Source organism: Schistocerca cancellata, chromosome 11 (assembly GCF_023864275.1).
Source record: "Schistocerca cancellata isolate TAMUIC-IGC-003103 chromosome 11, iqSchCanc2.1, whole genome shotgun sequence".
Lineage (NCBI taxonomy): Eukaryota > Metazoa > Arthropoda > Insecta > Orthoptera > Acrididae > Schistocerca > Schistocerca cancellata.
The window spans coordinates 35,276,771-35,299,228 of NC_064636.1; the positions used below are offsets into that span (position 1 = coordinate 35,276,771).

Sequence of the window (22,458 nt, forward strand, 5' to 3'; positions counted from 1 at the left end):
CAGATGTCGGATAACACGTCCGTCATCGAGCGAGAGGATGCAGAGAGGGATGAGGTCTGGTTAAGGCAGTTCGGTCGCTTATACGACAAACTAAGAGATTATAGGGGTCTGTATGGGAGAAGTGTTTATGGGGAGCGCGTGCAGGATTTGCCGCGTCTCGTCCTGCAGGAAGATAGTGTTTGTGAAGTGATAGAAAGTTCTGGCCCTAACTGGCAGACTTTACCAGAAACAGTTGATGTTAATGGGGAGCACGAGCAAGATTCATCGTGTTTCGTCCCGCAAGAGTTGGATGTTGAGGTAGTAACGGAAAGTTCTGGCCCTAACCGGCAGACCTTACCGAAAGTTTCAGTGGTAGAAGTAGCCGACCCATCCGACGCAAACCTCCAGTTTAAACATTGCGAGAGTATTAAGGAGAACGATTGCGAAAATTTTAGTGATAGCCGGACACGATTGGTAGAAAAGCACATAGATTACAGCGTGTATGTGGTTAGAGCTGACATTATACAGTCAGACGATAGCAGTGTGGGTTGCGCAGATCTAGCGGAAGTAATTGCAGAAACTACTGGGCACATTCCTCCAGGTAGATTGGCAGATGAGATCAGTCTGACCAAAGAGGAATCAACGAAGGTGACAATTAATGAATTGATAGCAAAGCAACACTCACTAGTTGACGAGTTACAGGAAAAGGTTTCGTTATTGGAGGCGAAGCTACAGACTAAGCCTCAGGACAAACGTGTTGAAATTAAAACTGTATGTGAACAGAGGCTGAAAAAGCCGCCAGATAAGCCGAATTTAGGATCAAAGCCGGATGGTTTTTTCTGGAATGACCTGGATATAGACGAGGATTTACTATGGGAAAAGAAAGAAACAGTCGAGGACAAGTGTAGACAGATAGTAGTGTCTGTTAATATGCATGACCTACAACTAAACGTGTTGATTGACACCGGTGCAGAATTGAGTGCTGTATCTGGGAAAATATTTGAGTTACTGAAAGACAGACCTGGCATCGTAGTTATGCCAGTAACAGGAGTGAAAATTATCGGTGCTACTGGGAAGGCCAGTAAACCGGTCACAAAACAGATTTTTGTCAACTTCGAGATATGTGGGGCACGATTTCAACAAGAGTTTGTCGTCGTGCCAGACTTGACTACAGAAGTAATTATCGGGTTAGATTGGCTATTAAAGTACCGTTCGGTGATTAATTGCGAAAGCAAAACTTTGACATGTACGTCACAAGATAAAACGATAATAGTTAGTTTTGACGAGGCAGGAGACGGTGTGCATAAGCAATACCAGCCTATACACATTGTTAACTGGCCGGATGACATTGACGTAGGAATGAATTTGAACTACTGTAATGTGAGGAATCTCGGCATTGACAGAAGTAAAAGTTTAGTGGAAGAGATAATCAAATTCCCTCCACGGATTGACATTAGTATTGGTGTGAAAAAAGATCGTTTGCGAGAAGTAATGAAGCTAAAAGCTGATGCTCGCATACGTCGTCATGACGCTAAAGCGCGTTTTGCTAAGTTTGCAATCGGAGACTTAGTACTTGTAAAAGCTCATGAGAAATCGAGCGAGATAGACAATGAAATCTCTAAATTTAAGTTTGTTTATAATGGACCATATAAAGTCATTGGTATACCTCACACAAATGCTTATTGCTTAGAGTATCCAAGTTCTGGAAAACGATTAGGTATACGGAATATTGTAGACTTGAAATTGTACCAACCTAGGATTGATTAATACCACACAATGGGTAACTTGTACAGTATGTAAATATAGAGTGTAAGATTTAAGGATGTGCCATGTTACGATGCTTTTGCCTGACCTAGAGGTCATTAAAGAAGTTGTAATTAATAAGTAATTAATTTTGACTAAATGATTTAAGAGTAACTGATTAGTAATCATCTGAAAAATCCAAACTGCTAGTTTAAGTTTTCAGCTGAGTCACAGTAGATTAAGGAATGTAAATATGATTTTGTAACCTTCTGTAATATTTCATGAACGTGTGTTTTTATTAGTCATTGCCGATGTACTTAGACGCTGTTTTAAGTTTCAGGCTAGTACATGCGTGTGATGATGGACAGTGTTCAGTTATCCACTGTGATAGTGTTTATGGATTCCTTGAGATTACTCGGGAGTGAGTTTTTCCGAAAGAATTCAGTGAAACGGACGTTCTACAAATGCCGTTACACAGGCAAGTGAGATCAAGCGTGCCGCACAGGCGGGCGCAACAATATTGGCGAGGCGGAGCAGCTGTCGGCTCTTGTGTAGCTGTCGGCTTTTGTGCCGCTGTCGGCATTCTTTGTACTCGCGAGTACGGAATGTGGAGTTGCGTTTCTTCCCGGAAAGCTGATGTGAAAGAATTCTGCTGTCAATATTTATGTTTTTTTCGATCTGCTGTATATTATTTTCTTGTTTAGCGTTAATTGGACATGACGAGAAAATTAATTATGAAAAGGTTACATAAAAATGTGTATTCTATGTAATTAATCATTAGTTTGCGTATTTTGATATACCTGTTTTTTATGACCATGTACTCTGATTAATTTTGCAAATAGTATTCCATTTCTTATAGTGTTACGAATTTTAATGATTTTGGAATAGCTAAACCATTTTCTATATTTTCTATGAATTTTAATATGTTGTCAACCTGTTTTATTTTGTGCAAGATGACAGAGTGGAATAAGATTAGGAGTGTCTCCACTCAATTATTATCGTCCAAAATCGGTTTATGGTTAATTAGACGAATGCTAAATTTTGTTGATGTTTTGAGCATATGCATTTCCGCTGTTTCTTTTTCGGGACATTTTCTGAGTCTGTTTACGTTACACGAACATCCTCAGACAATGTGGGGCACGTGTAACGCCGGAAATGCATATCCTCCTATTTCCATCTATTGTGCTATTATTTTCTTTCCTTGCTTTGTTACCTCAAGATATGACATTTCTGTCTCTTTGTATATTGTAATTGTTTTACTATTTGTATATTTATGCATTTATGTCGATGTATAATTGGTTTGTTTCGTAAATATTATTTGTATTTTTATGCTGGGTCTTGCCTAGGGAAAACTACGCTATCGAACGATTACATCGATAGGTCGTGTGAAGATTCAAAGTGTGTAGGATCTTTGGTAGTGTTAACTCTGCCGCGTGTAGCGCGGGCTGAGCACAGAGAGAAGGAGTCTGGCTGGAGTAGCGAGTGGAGCAGGTGTGTTGTGTGACGCTCCCGCGAGTTGCCGCGCTTTCGGGGTTTGGCAGCATGTAATTGCGATCGACTTGCGATGATAGTTTCTGACATGGTGTCGCGGACGGGAAACATTTACTAGCGCACATCAAGAGCCCGTTTCGTCTGGTGACCGTGTCGAGAAGAAGGCGCGCCAACATCCAGCTTCTGCAACAGCGACGGCCGACAATGAGTGACTGTCGCCACCTCCTCGACCGACGGCTTCAACCTTCAACCAACCGACAAGGAAGACTGGACGCACGTAAAGTTTTAGAACTGTATGGCAGACCTCAGCTTTTCAAACTGTTCCATTTTCGTCACTATAATTACAGCAACTTAGCATGAACGTTTGTTGCTCATTGTCCCAATTGCATTACCAAGCTGAGTCCCTTCCTTTTCTGAAATGAACCCGAGTGTCGTTGAAATTCAAACGCCAGCATTAAAGTAATATAGCTAACTCGTTTTCACTGCTTTAATTTCAAAGTTCAATTATGGCATTAATAGCTGGCTACAATATTCAGATTACACAAGCACGAATTAAAAGTGCGAGCTTTGTTACCGTATTTTAGCTTACCTGTGACTGCAGCTCAGCTTGGTACGTACTAAATTTTACTATTGTTAATTGTTCAGAATCATTTAATTCAAGTTCAAAGTTAAATCTCTTCTTTCTAAATTGCGTAGATTCGAGTAGCTTTTGAAATGATTGTTGAGGTAGTCCAAGACTAACCGTATTTTACTGAATTTCGATGTGCTTCAGAAAGAAAGCTCACTATTAACTTCAGTCACTAAATTAACTTTCGATTTTTCGGTTTTATTAATTCCTTTGCTAAATTAAGTCAGAGTGTAGCGAAATTTATTACTTCTGACAAACTTTCAGTTTTCACACTACACGTATCAACCTTCAGTTGCCACGCTTCTAGTGCTAATTATATGTGTAATAACCTTTCTTTTTCAGTTACTACAGTAATTGTCCTTAGGACTGGCGACCGTGATTTCCCCCAAATCTCAAATACCTAATTACCGCTAGTTAATTGTTAACGTAACGGCTGCACATTTACTTTCTTTATTAACTTTACCCCTTTTCAAAATTAATTTCCACCAGTTTCACTAGCACATTTCCTTTCATTTAGATGTAACCCTTTCCTCCCTCTTTACCGACAGGTTAACTTCGGTGACGATTGCTTTTCCAAAACTCCCATTAGGTACATGCGGTTTCATTTTTCACTGTCATTAAGGTCGGTAAGTGAGGGGGAGGTTACAACTTACTGTCAAAAGCGCGATGGCGAGGGACATCGAGCGAAATATGTGACTCGACAGAGTAGGGAGATTCATTTCATTATCTCTGGTGGATAGACGTCAATATATGTAGAATTAATAACTTTGTTTGTTCCCCAGAAAGTTTGTCGTTATTTATTGTGCAAGTTGTATATTAATGACCTTGCAGACAATATTTATAATAACTTCACACTTTTTGTAGATGATCCAGGTATCTATAATGAATTACTGTCTGAAAGAGGCGGCATAAATATTCAGTTAGATCTTGACAAGGTTTCAAAGTCGTAGAAAGACTGGCAACTTTCTTTAAATGTAAAATTCTGCACTTGACAAAATGAAAAAAGTGTATGTAATGACTATAATATCAATGATTACAGTTGGAATTGGCCAACTATTATAAATACCTGGGTGTAACACTTTGTAGGGATATGAAGTAGAATGATCACATATGCTCAGTCATAGATGAAGCAGGTAGCAGACTTCGGTTTATTGGTAGAATACTGGGAAGTGTAATCGGTCTACAAAGGAAGTTGCTTACAAATCACTCATTCAATACAGTCTAGAATACTGCTCAAGTGTGTGGGACACGTTCCAAATAGCACTAGCAGGGGATATTGAGTGTATACAGAAAAGATATCATAAATGGTCACAGGTTTGTTTGTTCTGTGGGAGAATGTCACAGAGATACTAAAGAAACTCAACTGGCAGATTCTTCAAGACAAGACAAACTAACACAAGGAAGCCTACTTACAAAGTTTTAAGAACCAGCTTCAAATGATTACTCTAGGAATATACTATAGAGTTTGCCAGAAAAATGTATACACTCTGCCAGGCTCTACTGAGATACCAATATTGTCATTCAATTTGAGTTACGAGTGTGTTGTAGTATGGTCTGTGGCTCAACAGATGTTAGTACTTTCATCTCGGTATTGAGGAAACGAGATGGCTGGACCACGCTTGACATTCGAGCAGCGAAAATGTATTGTTAAGTGGTTTTTCAAGTTTGATAATGCCGTTGTGCAACATCAGTGGAGGCGAGACTTCGAAACAGAACCACCAAAACTCCTAACAAATGTATCATTGAAAAGTTTGAATTGCATGGAACGATTTGTGACATTCACAAAGGTAGATCAGGAAGACAGCATACAGCTACAAGTCCTGCTTCATCAGCTCTCGTGTTCGAAACGTCTGTTAATTCTCCACAGAAGTCTGTTACGCAATGTGCACATACAGTGGGGGTTATCACTACAAGTGTATGAAGACTTCTGAAAGCTGCAAAGTAGGAAGTTTACATTCTACGATTACTGCACACGATTAATGACGACGAGCCCGATTGGCGAACGCAGTTTTCTGAACGGTATCAGCAAATGGTAACTGATGACGAACAATTTGTGATGAAGGTAGTGTGCAGTGATGAGGCACAATTTAAACTTTACAGAACCGTGGATTGGCATAACAGTGTGTACTGGGCACTGAAAAATCTGCATGTTTATGTGGATAAAGCAGTCGATCTACCACGTGTGGTGTGGACTGTCATCTAGGGGCTTAGTAGGATCCTTTTTCTTTGACGCTACTGTCACTGGAGAAGTGTACCTGGAAATGTTTGCACACCAATTTTGCCAGGTATACGTGCACTTCATGAAGCTGATGAAGAGGTCTTCTACCAACATGACGGGGCACCGCCACACTACCACCTAGGTGTACGAGCTTTCCTGGTTGACAATTCTCTGGGGGCTCAGGATTGGACGGAAGAGGGCCCATTGACTTCCCTCCACGGTCACCAGATCTAGCACCTACAGACTTTTCCTTGTGGGGAACTGTGAAGATAACATCTGTCAACGTAAACCACTCACGCTGGAGGAACTTTGGCAGGAGATTACAGCAACACGTGCAGCGATCTGCACTGTAACATTGACTGACGTCGTTGTGGCGACCGCTCGTCTTTCTGTTGTGTGTATAGCTGACAATGGTGAACATTTCGAACATTTAAAGTAACCGTGTCCTAAACTGAAAGTTGTACAACATGTGTGATCAATTATTAATTGTAAAATAAACACATAACTAATACTTTTCGTTCCTTAAAGTGTGTATAAATTTTTCTGGTGGACACTGTACAATCACCTATGTATCTCCCATAGGAACTGTGAGATGCGATCATACTAATTACAGCGTGGACTGATGTGTTCAAAGCAACCATTCTTCCAACTTTCCACATGTGAATCAAAGGGAAGAAATGCTACATGAGAGTCTGAAGTACCCTCTGCCTTTCACTTCACCATGCTTTGCTCAGTATATTAAGATATAAACAACAGTCAATGTGCATTTACATGTAATGATTTCAACTTATGATTCCATCCACATAATGTATTTTGGGAGAAAATACCTTTGTGACTTTTCTGTCGCAATGGGGGTTAAGGAACTTGAGAAGTAAAACTGAACTGTAAATCAAACCATTTCAGAGCTTCCATTAGCACATTGTCAAAATATTTTATCCTACTTTGCTTTCACAATCTTTTTGAAAATTAATGGAGCAATTCTTGGTGCAATCTATAGGGTTCATTTTAGCAGAGCTCGTAAAAAGATGCCTTCAGCCTAGTCTCACGAACACAGAGCAGTGTTTTTGACACTTTGCCTCCTCTTTTCCCACCCAAAAGGAGCATAGTTTGTCACTCAGTGGTAGCTGTAAGCTGACAGAGGAGTGAGACGCCAGTGAAACACTGAGAACTAACATTCATTTATTACAGTTACTGAGATTAGAAAAACTGCCAATGTCGGCAGCAAACAGCCTATACATTTAATTATCAACTAAAGCCTGGTAGCAGTAACACACAGATCTGAAGGAAAGTAATGACATTTTCATGACATACTCACTGATTCATTTTATTTTTCATCTGATATTTTGACCATGACCATACACCTTTCAGCTATCTTCCAAGTGAACTAATGGATACTGGGAAGTTGTCATCAAAAATAGGGCACACACAGTTTGAATTTAATGTGATATTTCACTCTCTACCACAGACAGCAGCACTTTCAGGTTCAATTAAGGTTGAACAATGCTCCACACAGCTGAGCAGATTACGCCTACAGTCTACAGACATGTATGCAGCGCTGAACGTACACCCGTCTTTTACTGCACAATTAATCAGCTGTGACAAAGCACGATCAACACTGTTCACTACACTGTACGATAGTGTCTAAATTCCACTGTCGAGTATCATTCTGAGACTGTGACGAAGCACGCACTCTTAATTCATTTAGCAAAGGATGTTTGTTAATAGACAGGGCTGTTTCATTCTGGATGAAGCGGGGAATTTGGTCCATTCCTCTATTAACCCGCAATAACATTGCTACAGTGCAGATCCTATCTATGCGTCAATATCCCAGCACAGTAAGAGTGACTGATGGCAGATTCAGTTTGTACAATGCTATTTGCCATTGAATGACATATCGCCTGTGTTTAAAATAATACCTGTGACTGCTGAAGCTTCAGTGTCAGTTCAGAATCTGGTCGAAATAATAGTTGGAGAAAAGGAGTTTCTCTAGTCACATGCTTGAAATACTATGAATCTGAGGGAAACTATTTGCTTATTCACAAGGGCACCAGGTATTACAAGTGTTTCTATATGAATTAGAAAAACTGGTGACTACACAGTCAAAATGGTGTGAACTGTTAAAGTTAGGAGTGTGCACCATCCTAGGCTGAGCTAAGCCATTCATCATTCAGACAACCTCACAAAAACACATGTGTCAGGTTGTACTTTATCCAATAGTAATGTGTAAGGCAGTGTGTGTGTGTGTGTGTGTGTGTGTGTGTGTGTGTGTGTGTGTGTGAGTGTGAGTGTGAGAGAGAGAGAGAGAGAGAGAGAGAGAGAGAGAGAGAGAGAGATATGATGATGATGATGATGATGATGATGTTTGGTTTGTGGGGCGCTCAACTGCGTGGTTATCAGCGTCCGTACAATTATCCAATCTTTGCTCAGTCCAATTTCGCCACTTTCCTGGATGATGATGAAATGATGAGGACAACACAAACACCCAGTCATCTCGAGGCAGGTGAAAATCCCTGACCCCGCCGGGAATCGAACCCGGGACCCCGTGCTCGGGAAGCGAGAACGCTACCGCGAGACCACGAGCGGCGGACGAGAGAGAGAGAGAGAGAGAGAGAGAGAGAGAGAGAGAGAGTGCAATGTACACATCAAGGTAATGATGGACGTAAAAGTAGTTCGGAAGTGAGATTAAAATTCAGGGTAAGAGGATATCAATTATGATTATTGCTGATGGCATTGCTCTGTTCAGTTTTGTGCACAATAATTACACAAACTGTTAGATGAAATAAACAGTAGTAACCACACAACACGCAAAGAGTAAACCACAGAAAGGCTAAGTTGTGAGAAGCAGCAGAAATGTGATTAGTAATAGTTATCAAAATTGGGAGCAACATGGTAAATAAAGCAAAAGTATTTTGGTGCAGTTGAGTTTCAATCATTCAGAGTTCAAGAGACCTAACAAAAAAGTCCAAGTACCTGAAAGTTTGATTTAAAATGGCACTTGTTTAAAAAAAAAAAAAAAAATAAAAAATAATAAAAAAAAAAATCTTATAAATGGAAGCACATAGTAATAACTGAAACTCAAAAGAAAGTTGTCTTATCATTTCAAATGACAAACACAAAAGTTCTAAGAATACATACAAAAACATCAATCACATTCATTTTCCACAGTGAATGAACTGTGTCAACACTAGTATTTCTTCCACAAAAAGTTTACATCTCTTTTTAAAATGGTTTGTGTGCCATAATAAACTAGCAGCTAAGCCTCAGTGTCCAGACAAACAGTGAATGGCATCGCTGTTCTAAGCATTGTAATCTTCAAGAAAATGGTAAAATTGGTAGAAGCCGACCTTGGGGAACGCCAGTTTGGATTCTGTAGAAATGCTGGAACATGTGAGGCAATACTGACCCTACTACTTATCATAGAAGATAGTTTAAGGAAAGGAAAACCTATGTTTCCAGCGTTTGGAGACTTAGAGAAAGCTGTTGACAATGTTGACTAGAATACTCTGTTTCAAATTCTGAAAGTGGCAGGGAGCAAACAACTATTTACAACTTGTACGGAAACCAGATGGCAATTATAAGAGTCGAGGGGCATGGAAGGGAAGCATTGGTTGGGAAGGGAGTGAGACAGGGTTGTAGCCTCTCCCTGATGTTATTCAGTCTGTACATTGAACAAGCAGTAAAGGAAACAAAAGAAAAATTTTGACTAGGAATTAAAATCCAGGGAGAAGAAATAAAAACTTTTTGAGGTTTGCCAATGACATTGTAATTCTGTCAGAGACAGCAAAGGACCGTGAAAAGCAGTTGAACAGAATGGACAGTGCCTTGAAAGGAGGATATAAGATGTACATCAACAAAAGCAAAACAAGGATATTTGAATGTAGTCTAATTAAATCTGGTGATGCTGAGCGAATCAGATTAGGAAATGGTACACTTAAAATAGTAGGTGAGTTTTGCTATTTGGAGAGCAAACTAACCGATGATGGTTGAAGTAGAGAGCATATAAAATGTAGACAGGCAATGGCAAGGAAAGCGTTTCTGAGTAAGAGAAATTTGTTAACATCGAGTATAGATTTAAGTGTTAGGAAGTTGTTTCTGAAAGTATATGTATGGAGTGTAGCCATGTATGGAAGTGAAACATGGACAATAAATAGTTTAGACAAGAAGAAAATAGAAGCTTTCAAAATGTGGTGCTACAGAAGAATGCTGAAGATTAGATGGGTAGATCACATAACTAATGAGGAGGTACTGAACAGAATTGGGGAGAAGAAGAATTTGTGGCACAACTTGACTAGAAGAAGGGATCAGTTGATAGGACATGTTCTGAGGCATCAAGGGATCACCAATTTAGTATTGGAGAGCAAAAATCATAAGAGGGAGACCAAGAGGTGAATACACTAAGCAGATTCAGAAGGATGTAGGTTGCAGTAGGTACTCTGAGATGAAGAAGCTTGCACAGGATATGGCAAGCATAGAGAGCAGCATCAAACCAGTCTCAGGACTGACGACCACAACAACAACAACAACAACAACAACAACAACCACCTTCAAGATATATGCTTTGTCCTCCACACTGCCTAAGACAATTCAGTATGCATGCTTCGAGAGCCAGGAACTTCTCACAGCATCCATCAACTTCCTCCCTGCTTATGGCCTGTTTTAGCAATCTTATCTTTCAGCTTCAGAGCTGTTGACAGCCTGGATGATGAAGTCCCACTTTTCACTTTTCATTACTTTTCCACTCCTTATTACATGGCCTCAATGATGCATTTCTTTTCTGAAAACTGTCAGACAACTGTTTATTTGAAGTCATTTTAACAACTGATTTATATATTCCACTGTTTAGAAGACACAGCAATGTTGCAAAGAGATGATCGACAAAACTATTATTTCAATAACTGACAATTTTAATTACCGAGTGCAGATAGGTGCCAATTTCAAATTACAGTGTGCTGTGGAACATTTTGTTATGACCACCACTTCAATTGCTTGGATGTACCAAAATGTAGAATTTGTTTGATTTATTGAGGTGTTTTCAAGGGACTCTTACAAAAAGTCTGATTTGTAGATAAATCAACTTATCAACTGGCGAAGAGTTCTCGGGCTTCCAGCCAGGTGGCGGTGTCTTCAAACTGCGACGTTTCGACGAGTGACATACTCGTCATCTTCTGGCAAAGTGCCGAGACTTGGCTGATGCCGGTCCCTTCATACCTGAGGCGTGCCCCCCACCACCTGGCCACGGGAGGCTGGATCCAGAGGAGCCGGCGGGCAGGGTGGAGGGGGAAGCGGGTGCGCCGTTCGTGTCTCTGTCAGAGCATTCCGGTTGCGTCTCGTGAGCTGGACGGTTCTCGGTGCGTTCCTGGCGTATTGCGGCTAATGCTGGATTCCAGGCCACGCTCAGTTGATAACCTTCGTCCCTGTTCACAAGATTCTCGTGGACCCGTATTTCTATCGATTCTTTAACGACACAGTCCCAATAGCTTCCGGCTCGGCACAGCACCCTGGTGTTCTCGAAATCAAAGGTGTGGTTTTCTTTGATGCTATATTCCGTTATAGCAGATTTCTCTATCTGTCCAAGTCGGACACGCCTGGTGTGTTCCTCGCACCTTTTCAAGATGCAGCCCTGCGTTTGTCCAATGTACTGTACACCACATTCGCAGGCAGTGCTGTATATACCAGGTGTGTTGAGTTTGAGTGGGTCTTTAGCTGAGCCCAGCAGCTCTTTCGTCTTCGGCGGTGGTCGGAAGACGGTATTTATATTTGATTTTCTCAGTAGCCTCCCAATTTTGGCTGATATGGGCCCCAAATATGGAAGAAAGGTGAGTCTCTTGTTAACTTCCTCTTCCTCTTACTGAAATTTGTCAGCCTGTCTCCTCTTGAAGGCCCTGCCAATCTGTGATTCACTGTACCCATTTTTCCAAAATACCTCTCTTAGGTGATGTAATTCATCTGAGAGGCTTTCTTTGTCACAAATGACACGTGCCCTATGTACCAAAGTGGTCAGTACTGACTGGCGATGCGCCGGATGGTGGCAGCTGGTTGTACGGAGGTACAGGTCTGTGTGCGTCTTCAGTCTATATACCGAGTGGCCCAGTGTGCCATCCGGTTTCTTCCCGATCAGGATGTCCAGGAATGGAATACAGCCATTCTCTTCTACTTCCATCATGAAGGTGATATTCTCACGTACGCCGTTTAGGTGCACTTCGAGTCTGAAACAGTGAAGCTCTTTGAATATGCACTTACGACCACCTACTTCCAGTGCAATGGAGAGCGTTATGAACAAGTGGATGGAGTGGCCACGGGATCTCCCCTTTCTCCAGGGATCGCGAATCTTTATATGGAACACTTTGAGGAGGTGGCACTACAAACTGCTCACCGTAAACCCAGGCACTTCTTCCGCTATGTGGACGACACTTTCGCAATTTGGCAGAATGGCAGGCAGGCACTGGAGGAGTTTATGGACCACCTAAACAGCATACACGAGAATATCGTGACAGTGTAACAGAGACATATATATCATATATACTTAAATATCTCATGAAAATACCTTCTCTGAGTTTTAGGCCGTTTTCAGTAGTAGAACAGAAATTACCCATTTTCAGTAATTGTTTCATTATTGACTTCACACAAAGAACTAACTGATAGCACAATAGTAACTATATAATGGCTGCTAAGCTGTAAGGCTCATGCATTATTGTTGTTGGAGTGGAGAGACACAAAGAACTGGCAGTATGAAGTCCTCCAATTTCTGCCATTTGATTTACAAACAATAATACAGCACAGACATTTTAATTTGGTCGATTTCAAACAGGACTGCACAGGATTTGAGGCAAGTGTTTCTAGGAAGAGGAGTGCTACAGAGGAAGGATGTTTTGTAACTAATGTCCACCCTCTATTCTCAGGATGAGCTGTAGGTAGCACTCTTAATGCATTCAGAATTCCTTCATTCTCCCATTAAAAAAATTTTTTTAAGGGTTGTTGGAATGAGGCAGTACCATTTATTTCAATGACTCATTAGCTCATGCTTTAACAAAACACGTACAAAAGCTAAATATTTTAGCTTGCATCATTTTAAAAATAAAACAACTGTTCAAAGAAAGTTCTCTTTCATTCTAAAGTTTAGTTAGACACTGATATTATTATTGTTGTTGTTGATGATGATGATGATGATGATGATGATGATGATGGGGTGGACAGGGTCTCCAAAATGATGGGAATCACTGCTTTAGAGGTTCAAGGAACAGTCAACACTGAATGGTACATGACAATTTGTTTCCCTCAGTTATCAACAAAATCAGGAAAACTTATACTGTCACCTCCCTCATTTTTAGTGTCAGCAGTCACACAGCACATCAAACAATTGATTATTTGATGGAGAAAAACATCGAATTAATGCCTCATTGCCCATGTTCACCTAATTTATAGCCTAGTGACATTTGTTCCTCATTTAAAAAGGTGTGTGGACAGCTATGTTCCTCAACTCTAGCAGTTGCCATATTCTTCCAAAACAGGTACTAGCAACAACACAGAAGAAATGTTTCCAGAATCGGTTCCAACATGAGCGAATGTTTAGAGAAGCCATAAACCATTGTCCCAAAACAGTTATTTCCTTGCTTCTGTGAACACTCAAAAGGTAATTATCGTAGTTTGTAACCTAGCATTTGTAGTATTTAAAACAGCGTACTGTATGCTGGTGGTGACCCTATACTATGCATCATTTCAGACATCTGATTATCATATAGATCACAACTGGCTATAAAATGAAAGCACATTTATGAAATCAATGATAGTTTTAAATTTAACAAATTTTAAATAATGGACTGCTGTGTCCTTTACTATGATTGTGCCATATTTCACCCTGTGAGTACTGCCGTTCTAACAATGTTTTTTCACCTCGCATGTAGGGTGACTGGCAACATCACCCCTAGCTTATCAGCACAAATTCACCCACTGGCAACTATTGTTCCTTATGTCTACTTCTTTCCCGTCTCTCCCAAGATCCTCAAACTTCAAACCACACTACACGGACAAATTTCAGGCTGATAAGAGTACCCCTCAACTCCAAAATATCTCTTACACTACAACTTCACATTCAGTCACCTCTGTAGTATTTGCCATGATGGATGGGGCAACAAATGGGCACAAAGCACTATGTAGTAGTCTTTCTTGTACATGTTGAGTACCATGAATTAAGATTCAAGTTTATAGTGTAAACTTTGGTTAAATTCCTTGTAAAACATCCAATGCCTCACACTGCCTCCGCAAAAATTAAGTCTGGTGGTTACACCACAACTTTTATGCCTTCGATCAGTTTGATTGTATACATAGATTTCTAGTACAAATTGAACTTCAGTACCAGTTAATTTCACATTTTAGCCTGTTGTAGAAAACCTGATACAAACTTGACATGCTACGGTCTGCATATCACATACCACTACAGCCACCTCTTCTCTTCACCCACACTACCTTTACTTCTTGCCAACAGATCAAAGTGACATCCATAGCCTACAGAATGGTATCGATGCCTGCTCCACTCAACTAACTACCACTAAAATCTCTTTACACCAGACTGGTTCTCAAACCCTTATTACCTGCTTTTTACAAATGATTGCCCTAACCATTACCACACGTCTCATTTGAATCACATACAGAACACAGGAATATTGACTACTTTAACACCTCTAGTCACATGGCAGTTAGTCTGATGTCTTTCTCAAAATCCTTATGCGAGTAAAGTGTAGTGGCCTGGAGAATATGCCTCACCTGAAGCTGGTTCTTGAAAGTGTGTAAGGATAACTTCTATATCTTTAAGTATCTGGTTTTTCAACATTACAGTCACACACTCCCCCCAGAGGCAGTAAAAGTGTGACCATTCACACCGCCCATGTTAGACATATTTGGTATAGATCTCTCGCACTCTAGGAATATTCTGGGATGGATAGCAAAAATGTTATTTCAACCCATCCCGTTTGTCAACTGGTTGCATTTTCTCAGGATAATAACAATAAACTTAAGTCTGCCTCCTGCTTCAGACTGAGCCTACATGATTGTTCCACGTCACCCCTATCACCCGGGTATTTGTACAAGTATCCTCTTACTGACTTTCTTGGTTGCTGGATAATCAATTTTTATTTACACTTCTATACATAAATTGAGACCAATATGTCCTAAGCAGCAGTAAGCACAGAAGGTCAAACAAGTTTCATGCACCGGAAAGAAATGCACAGCCGTAAGCTGGTGCGTATCAGGCAACTTTCAAATGACAACACACCTTGTCTGCAAAATGAAGCGAATCCAAGTCACTGACAGCACCACATCAATGTCACAATCCTGCAACAAATAAGAATATCTCAATACCTCTAACAACTAAAAATTAAATACTGTGTACTTCAAGATAAACACAAATTAGATGTTTAACATATCTGAACTACTAAAGTGCCACGTACAGTGTGAAAAATTTAAAAAGGGGCCAAGATTTATTTTTCGTGGATGTAAACTAAACCGTATGCCTTAGGTGACAATTCATGTTTAGTTTTTCCTGGCAAAGAATTCTAATCAAATTATTGTGCCAAAATAGAGGTGAAAGTCAATTTCACAGGGTCATCCCAGCTGTTTATGTGACGTGACACTGGTGTGTCACTCAAATTTTCCCTTCTAGAAGTGTTTCCCTCTGGCTCTGCATGCAACAGACTTCCACAAATGCATACCGTTTGCTGATTTAGCACATCACTACAAAAGTTGCACTGCTTTCCTCAGACAATAACTAAAATCGTACTGAAAGGTGGCCACAAAAATTGATTCCCAAGAGGATAGTAAACATACTTCAAACAATCATAGATGAACAGTTACCAGGTGTCAGTATCAATCATCACAATATTTACACAATTACAACAGAAAACATCCTACTGTCCAGAAGACATTGGCAGGCACAGAAGATATAGACGCAACGAGTGTTATGAAAGGAATAACTGTGAACTAGGAAGACGACAAACTAAAAGCCAAACTTGACTCAACATACAAATGTACAACCGGTGATAAAATCTTCTGTTTGGATTACTCCAAGTGAGAGTATATACAACCTGGCAGATTAAAATTTTGGGAAATGTTCAATACATATTAAAGGTGCAAAAATGTCTCTCACGGTTGCATACAAATCGGCAAGTGTACATTAAAACAGAAGTCCTTGAACACCTTCATAAGTTGGAAGATTAAAGGAAAAATTGAAATGTGATGATGAGAACATAGGTTTGATGTGGAGCTGCAACTTTTGGATTGAATGTCATTCGTGGCCGCCATCTTGAAATCCGCCATTTTGGATTAAAGTCATTTTTTTTTAAATGGGAAGAGGTATATGACACATCAAACAACACTCGCTTGAGCTCTGGAATTTAATGGTCTAATTTGTTTTTGTCTATCTTGTACAGTTTAGAGGTTATTAATGTTCAAAGTTGGGAAATTACCTTCATACCGACTGCTACAACACATGTTCTAAGTGTTGTCCATCCCGTGCAATGCACAACTGTAGTCGCCGCAATTTGGTCACAGGCGTGTTGTATGCATTCCTCCAGGTGTCTCAAATCACGGATGCTCTCAGCATACACTATCTGCTTAGGATGTCCCCATAGATAAAAATCGAGGGGCGTTAAGTCAGGCGATCTGGGCGGCCACTCCACAGGACCACGGCGACCGATCCACTTCCCAGGCAGTCGTTCCTCCGACAACTCACAGACACCGATGCCACAGTGCGGAGGGGCTCCATCGTGCTGAAAATAAGATGGGAAAATGTTGTCAGCATTCAGTGTGGAAGGGAACACGAGGTCCTGCAGCAGCGTCAGATACTGTGGTGCAGTTAAGGTGTTGTAAATGAAAAATGGCCCAATGATGCGAGTGTCCCATATGCCAAACCGCACCGTCACCTCCGCTGGACTATGTTCTCGAATTGGGGCAATTTTCTAATTTCGTAATAATCTAAAGAGATGAAAATGTGTAAGTAGCCCGGGAAGCTCTATATGTGGATAGTATTTTGTGAGATACCATTTTGGTCTATGGCACATTTCCACCAATCAGAATGTCAAGCTGTTCGTTAAGTATATTTCTTTTTAAGACTTGTGTAAAGGACAAATGTATAATGCATTTTATACTCAAATATTGCTCTTGTATGTAGCAACAACTACCCATGGATTGCCAATAATATATGGTTTTCTGGAAGTTATAACTCATATGTACAAATATGTAGTTGGAATTTCTGCTTTAAATATACATGTTCACTGAAAACAAGTTCTGGTATTCAAATACCCCTGAAGCAAAAAAATGTTCTTTACATTTAAATCTGCAGGAACAAACAAAATACAAGAACACAGCAAAAGGTTCTGTTCATATTTGAGTATAGTGTGTACGTACATTCCTTCAGTGAAATAATATGCAGACAAGGAAAAAAATTCTCGGATTCCCCAGTTAAAAATACACTTTCTCCCGCATGAAAACACACTTTTTCCATGTTATTAAGTGACAGTATATTTTCCCTCAGAACTGTAAAACTTATCAATCGTTTGAATGATTATGCTTTTATACACGGGCGTAGAATTTCCCGGCACTTTAGAAAATTAAACTCAGGGAAGAAAACTCCTTTTGGAAAGATTTTTGATGTGCAGCAACATGAACACTGCATATTTTCGTATTACGAAAGTATTAATTCGAATTCCATCAAACACTGCATGTTACTTTCCGAACCATTGTAATCGAGATTATGATGTGCTTTTGTAAGCCAGTCATAGCTCATGTCACATGATCCCGCCAGCCGACGACAGCGGATATTCAGACCACAGGACAAGTGGTGTAGTCAACTAATAGCAACATCACTGTTAAGTAGCACGGATACACAAACGGGAAAATTTAATCTTTTCAATTAATATACATAGTGTTGCTACAAGTAAAGCAAAGCTTTCACATATAATACTCGCCTCTATGGTTAATAAGCTGCAAGAGAAGCTAAGCTTTCACATTTAATGTTGATTTTTTTTCGCGTGTTACACTTTAAAATATATCATACAAATGTGCCAGTAATATTTTTATCCGAGTTCAGTGTCTTTTCCTCAAAGTTTTCTACAAATAAATTAGCTACTGCAAAGGAGAGAGAGAGCTTTCCGTAGCACTACATCAATTTGCTCATAATAACGACATGAATGTCTGACCTTCTGGGCTCGAAATACTTCTAAATGGCTCGTCATCAAACGCTCTGTGATTTAAGAAATTTATCTTACATTCTCGCACATAGTTCAACATGTGTGAAAGGTAGTTTACTTTGAAAGTAACGCTTTTCAAACCACCATTCACAATATTTTCCCATAACCTGTTAGAAATAGGTTCATTTCAGTAGTCGTCAGAGAGCGCCAGATGACAGGTGCCACAGCACTTTGGCAGCTGCCATGATGCAGGAATCCCATATGTTAGTACATGTAAAACATTAAAAGATCTTACATTATGTCATAAAAGAAAAGAGACATCAGAGGACACTTCAGGAGCATTGGAATTTCGTGAACCACACTAAAAATGGCACAGTTAAAGTGCATACTTAAAGAGCACATTCGTATGTCCAGATTCCCAATGAAGTAGGCCTCGACCTGATATTAAGCTTTTCAGTGTGGGTTTCAGGATGTAAATTTTCTTGGAGTGCCAGTACTGTATTAACTCATTTTTGATCCTTTATTATGGCATAATGCCATATGTGCTAGAAGGTGAAAACGTGCACTTGAAATGCAGCAAGCAGTTGAAATTAACCAACAGTGTGGAACTAAACACTTTTTCAAACACATTGACTGCCTAAGCATAAAATATTAACAAAAACCAAATTTCTTTAGCAAACCAACAAAAATAACTTCATTGTTCTACAAGGCGATTAATGCATAGCTGTCATAAAAGTGGAAACAAAATAAAATCTGAAACTAATAACATATATTAGCCTTCCGTAATTATGTGAATGTATTTTAATTCACTTGATAGCTCCCGCCCACAGAAATCTATTTTGCTTTCATTTGACATTAGAGCAGTAAACAAAGAGGGAACAGCAAAATCACTATATGTAAACACGGGTCACACGTGGAGGCAATACTAAGATAGTGACGCCCCCCCCCCCCCCCCCGCTCCCCTCCCTCTCAAGCGTTTGAGATACAATGCCAAAAATTTTAAAAATCGAATTTAAATATAAAAAAAAAAAGAGTCTGATACTTAAAACATATATGTTCAAGGAAATTTAAGACATGTTATTTGGTCTTTAGTGTGTCAGAATGCAGTGCCACCCCTCTTCACACAGCGTTCTTCTATCACACACATCACTGTATTTCGCTCCGTGGAATTGAAACATGTATATTTTGTACCTGATGCCATCAAACTATATTCAGGACAGTGGAAATTAAAATGTCCTGTGGTCACCCGATTTGACATCCTGCCCTCTTAAAAAAAAAAACTCACAATTAATACTGGACGGGATTATTTGTAATCAGGAGAACAAGAACTCTTCAGAAAATTTGCACTCCTTATTGCCTGTTAGCTAATAACTTGCTGTTTTGGGTGACATAAAATTAAATATCGGTACATAAAACCAGTGAAGACAAGAGACAAGCAATACAGTACACATTTCTTCAATCTTAACTTCTAGCATTGTTTTCTCTCTGATCTTGCTACAGTTTTACATGGTGTGCTTTCCTTTCTGCGAAAGAATCTATTACCTCATCAAAGTTCATCAAATGTTTTGCTACATGAAAAATCAAAATATCATTGTCTAATACTGCATAAGCTGTTAATACAAATAGTACCCAAGACTGGTGTGGTTTCTCGATCTGATTACATCTATTTTGTCACGGTCTGCTAGATAAAATAAAAGAGGCATTTCTAACACTGCAGAAATTGTAACATACACCAAATAAACGAAACTGTTTTGGAATAAATGGTAATTTTTATAACATGACAGAATATAATTCATGAAGACCAACTTTAAATGCCTATTAGGCCTACTACAAGCAAAAAGCTTTATGTTAGAAAACAGTTCCACACTTCATTCATATGCTCCAGTTTCTCGAGCATGATATCGAAAAGTAGTAGTACGATATTTTTATATTAATTTGGAATCGCCATATTCTTCACTAATTTGTGTGATGTCCCCGTTTCTTCTCCTTCCTCATACTAACAAACAATCTGGTCATGACTAATTCTGGAACTATTCCTGCCTTTGTCAAAACTTATTCGCCAGTAAACTTCACTAACCCTGCCAGAATCATTGGTTTAGTTATCCCTGATTATTCTCCGGTTAGGCGTTGTTATGTTCGTGCAAACCATTTTCCGCGCTACTTCCAGAATAGAACTTGAGCGGCTGCTAGACAGAAACTGTACAACTGGCCGTTACTAGTGTAGCGATCTGGCCAAAAATTGACAAAAATTCATTTTCCTGGACACACTGAAAAAATAATATGTAGTCTGCTGACGTCATTTGTCCCTAGGCTTAAACTAACTTACACTAAGGACAACACGTACACCCATGCCCGAGGGAGGATTCGAACCTCTGACAGGGGAAGAGGGGGGAGGAGGGGGGGGGGGGGGGGGGCGAGCCGCGCGAACTATCACATGTTGCCTCAGGCCACACGGCTACCCCGCGCGGCTTATGATTCATTCAGAAATCAAATTACAGAGTGTGTTCAAAAACCAACAGGGATGCGCATCAAACTCATATGAGTAATCAATAGACCAACGTGTTCTGGATGCTAGGTGCTTTGTGAAACACGGTTTTTTCTCGTCAAGAATATGAATTTGCCCCCCACCCCCATCCCTCAGATCCGGCCCTGATGTGCATGCGTGAATCTGGCAGCTTGGGCGCAGCAAAATTTTTTCCGGTTGCATGTAGCTGCTTGCTGCGACTGCTTACACAGCCAACAGCCACATTTCTGCAGTCAGAAATGGGAGAAGGTACTACTCATACGCCACTCAACATTGTATGCGCATGAGCCCCCTCGTAACTGCTAAAATGAATCTAATGTAAACATTTGTGATGCCACGCTCATAGGAGGCAATTTGTTGTTATGAAGCATTGCATAAAATTTAACTGAAAACCAAAACAACGAAAAATTGCAGGAATTCTAAAAAATTCCCAGGTTTTTCCCGGATGACAGAATATCCAGGTTTCTCCCGGATCTGCCGGTTGTCCCGGGTCATATACACCCTGTATTAGTAGTAATCTTTTTTCTGCAATTGGCTTAACTGCAACGCCTCTGGGGCAAATTTAATGTTCGGGCAGCTGGCTGCACATTAAGAAATAATTTTCATTCAAACTTCGATAGACATTTTCTGAAGCTAAAATTACTCTGCTCAGCCACATTAATGTAACCACCTGCCAAAAGCCTGAATAACCACCTTCTGCACTAGAGATGGGTCGTTCGCCAACCAACGGGTCCGAAAGAAACGGTTCACCAAGATGAACGGAACAAGCGATGAACGAATTCTAAGGAACCGACTTTCATAGTTCACTTCAGTCGTGACTTTCTACTTATAGCTTCTGAGAAAGGGAAATTGTCAGTCTTATTTGCGCAACGGCACATCAGCCGGTCTCGTTCCAGGCTCAGTCCTGTTCCCATCCGTCTCGGTCTAGGCCGCGGCTTTCTACTTACAGTTCCAGGGAACAGGAAACAGTCGGCCTCCTTCCCATACGGCACATCAGCCAGTCTCGTTCCAGCCTCGGTCCCTTCCCGTCTGTCTGTCTCACTCGGCCGGACTCTTCCTTCTTCACGTGGCCATCGTCGCAGTTCCATTGCCGACTGCTCACAGTTAGTTCAGTACCGAGTTGTGTATTTTGTTCACTTTGCACGCCAATTCTAGATCTGCTTCAAACCTTTTTTGAACTCTGAGCTTCTGGTTCTTTTTGTATTCTATTCAGCGTCCACAACCGGTAATTGAAATGTATTTTATAATTATGTAAATTACATAAAAATTACGTGGTATGTAATATATCCACCTTTTCAGGTAACAAAATGGCATATCAGCTTACTTCACTATTTCGATAAACAGCAGAAGAAATACTTGTGAAAGGGCAAGATTTTTTGTTATTACACATGCAAAGGACGTCGGCACGGCACACACGAGTGGCCATTTTCCATCTTTTTTTGATCCGAGGTAAAAGAGCAGGCAGACAAAGCCCGCACTTTGTAATCGACTGTACGGTATCCCATTTTGTAAAGAGAATATGATAACTTCTACTATGTTATTTTAGTGGAACAGGGTGGCGCAAGAAGAATCAACCCCAAGTATTAGACTGCTCACCATCTCCCACCAATCGTCATCTATTGTTTCGAAGTTGTTTGCATTAGTTTATTTGTTATTTCTTCGCTGCCTAATGTAGGATACATTGTAGTCACAATGA

General features: G+C 40.2%; 1 protein-coding gene across 1 annotated transcript in view; it reads right to left on the minus strand.

Moving 5' to 3' along the window:
* The window catches only part of LOC126108117 (uncharacterized), a 47,222-nt gene that overhangs the window by 13,561 nt on the left and 11,203 nt on the right, over positions 1-22,458 (minus strand). The window contains exons 4-5 of the mRNA XM_049913348.1: positions 16,517-16,819; positions 15,328-15,386 (exon numbers count right to left, since the gene is read on the minus strand). Coding sequence (XP_049769305.1) covers positions 15,328-15,386; positions 16,517-16,819 — 362 coding nt within the window. The remainder of the gene's footprint in view (positions 1-15,327; positions 15,387-16,516; positions 16,820-22,458) is intronic.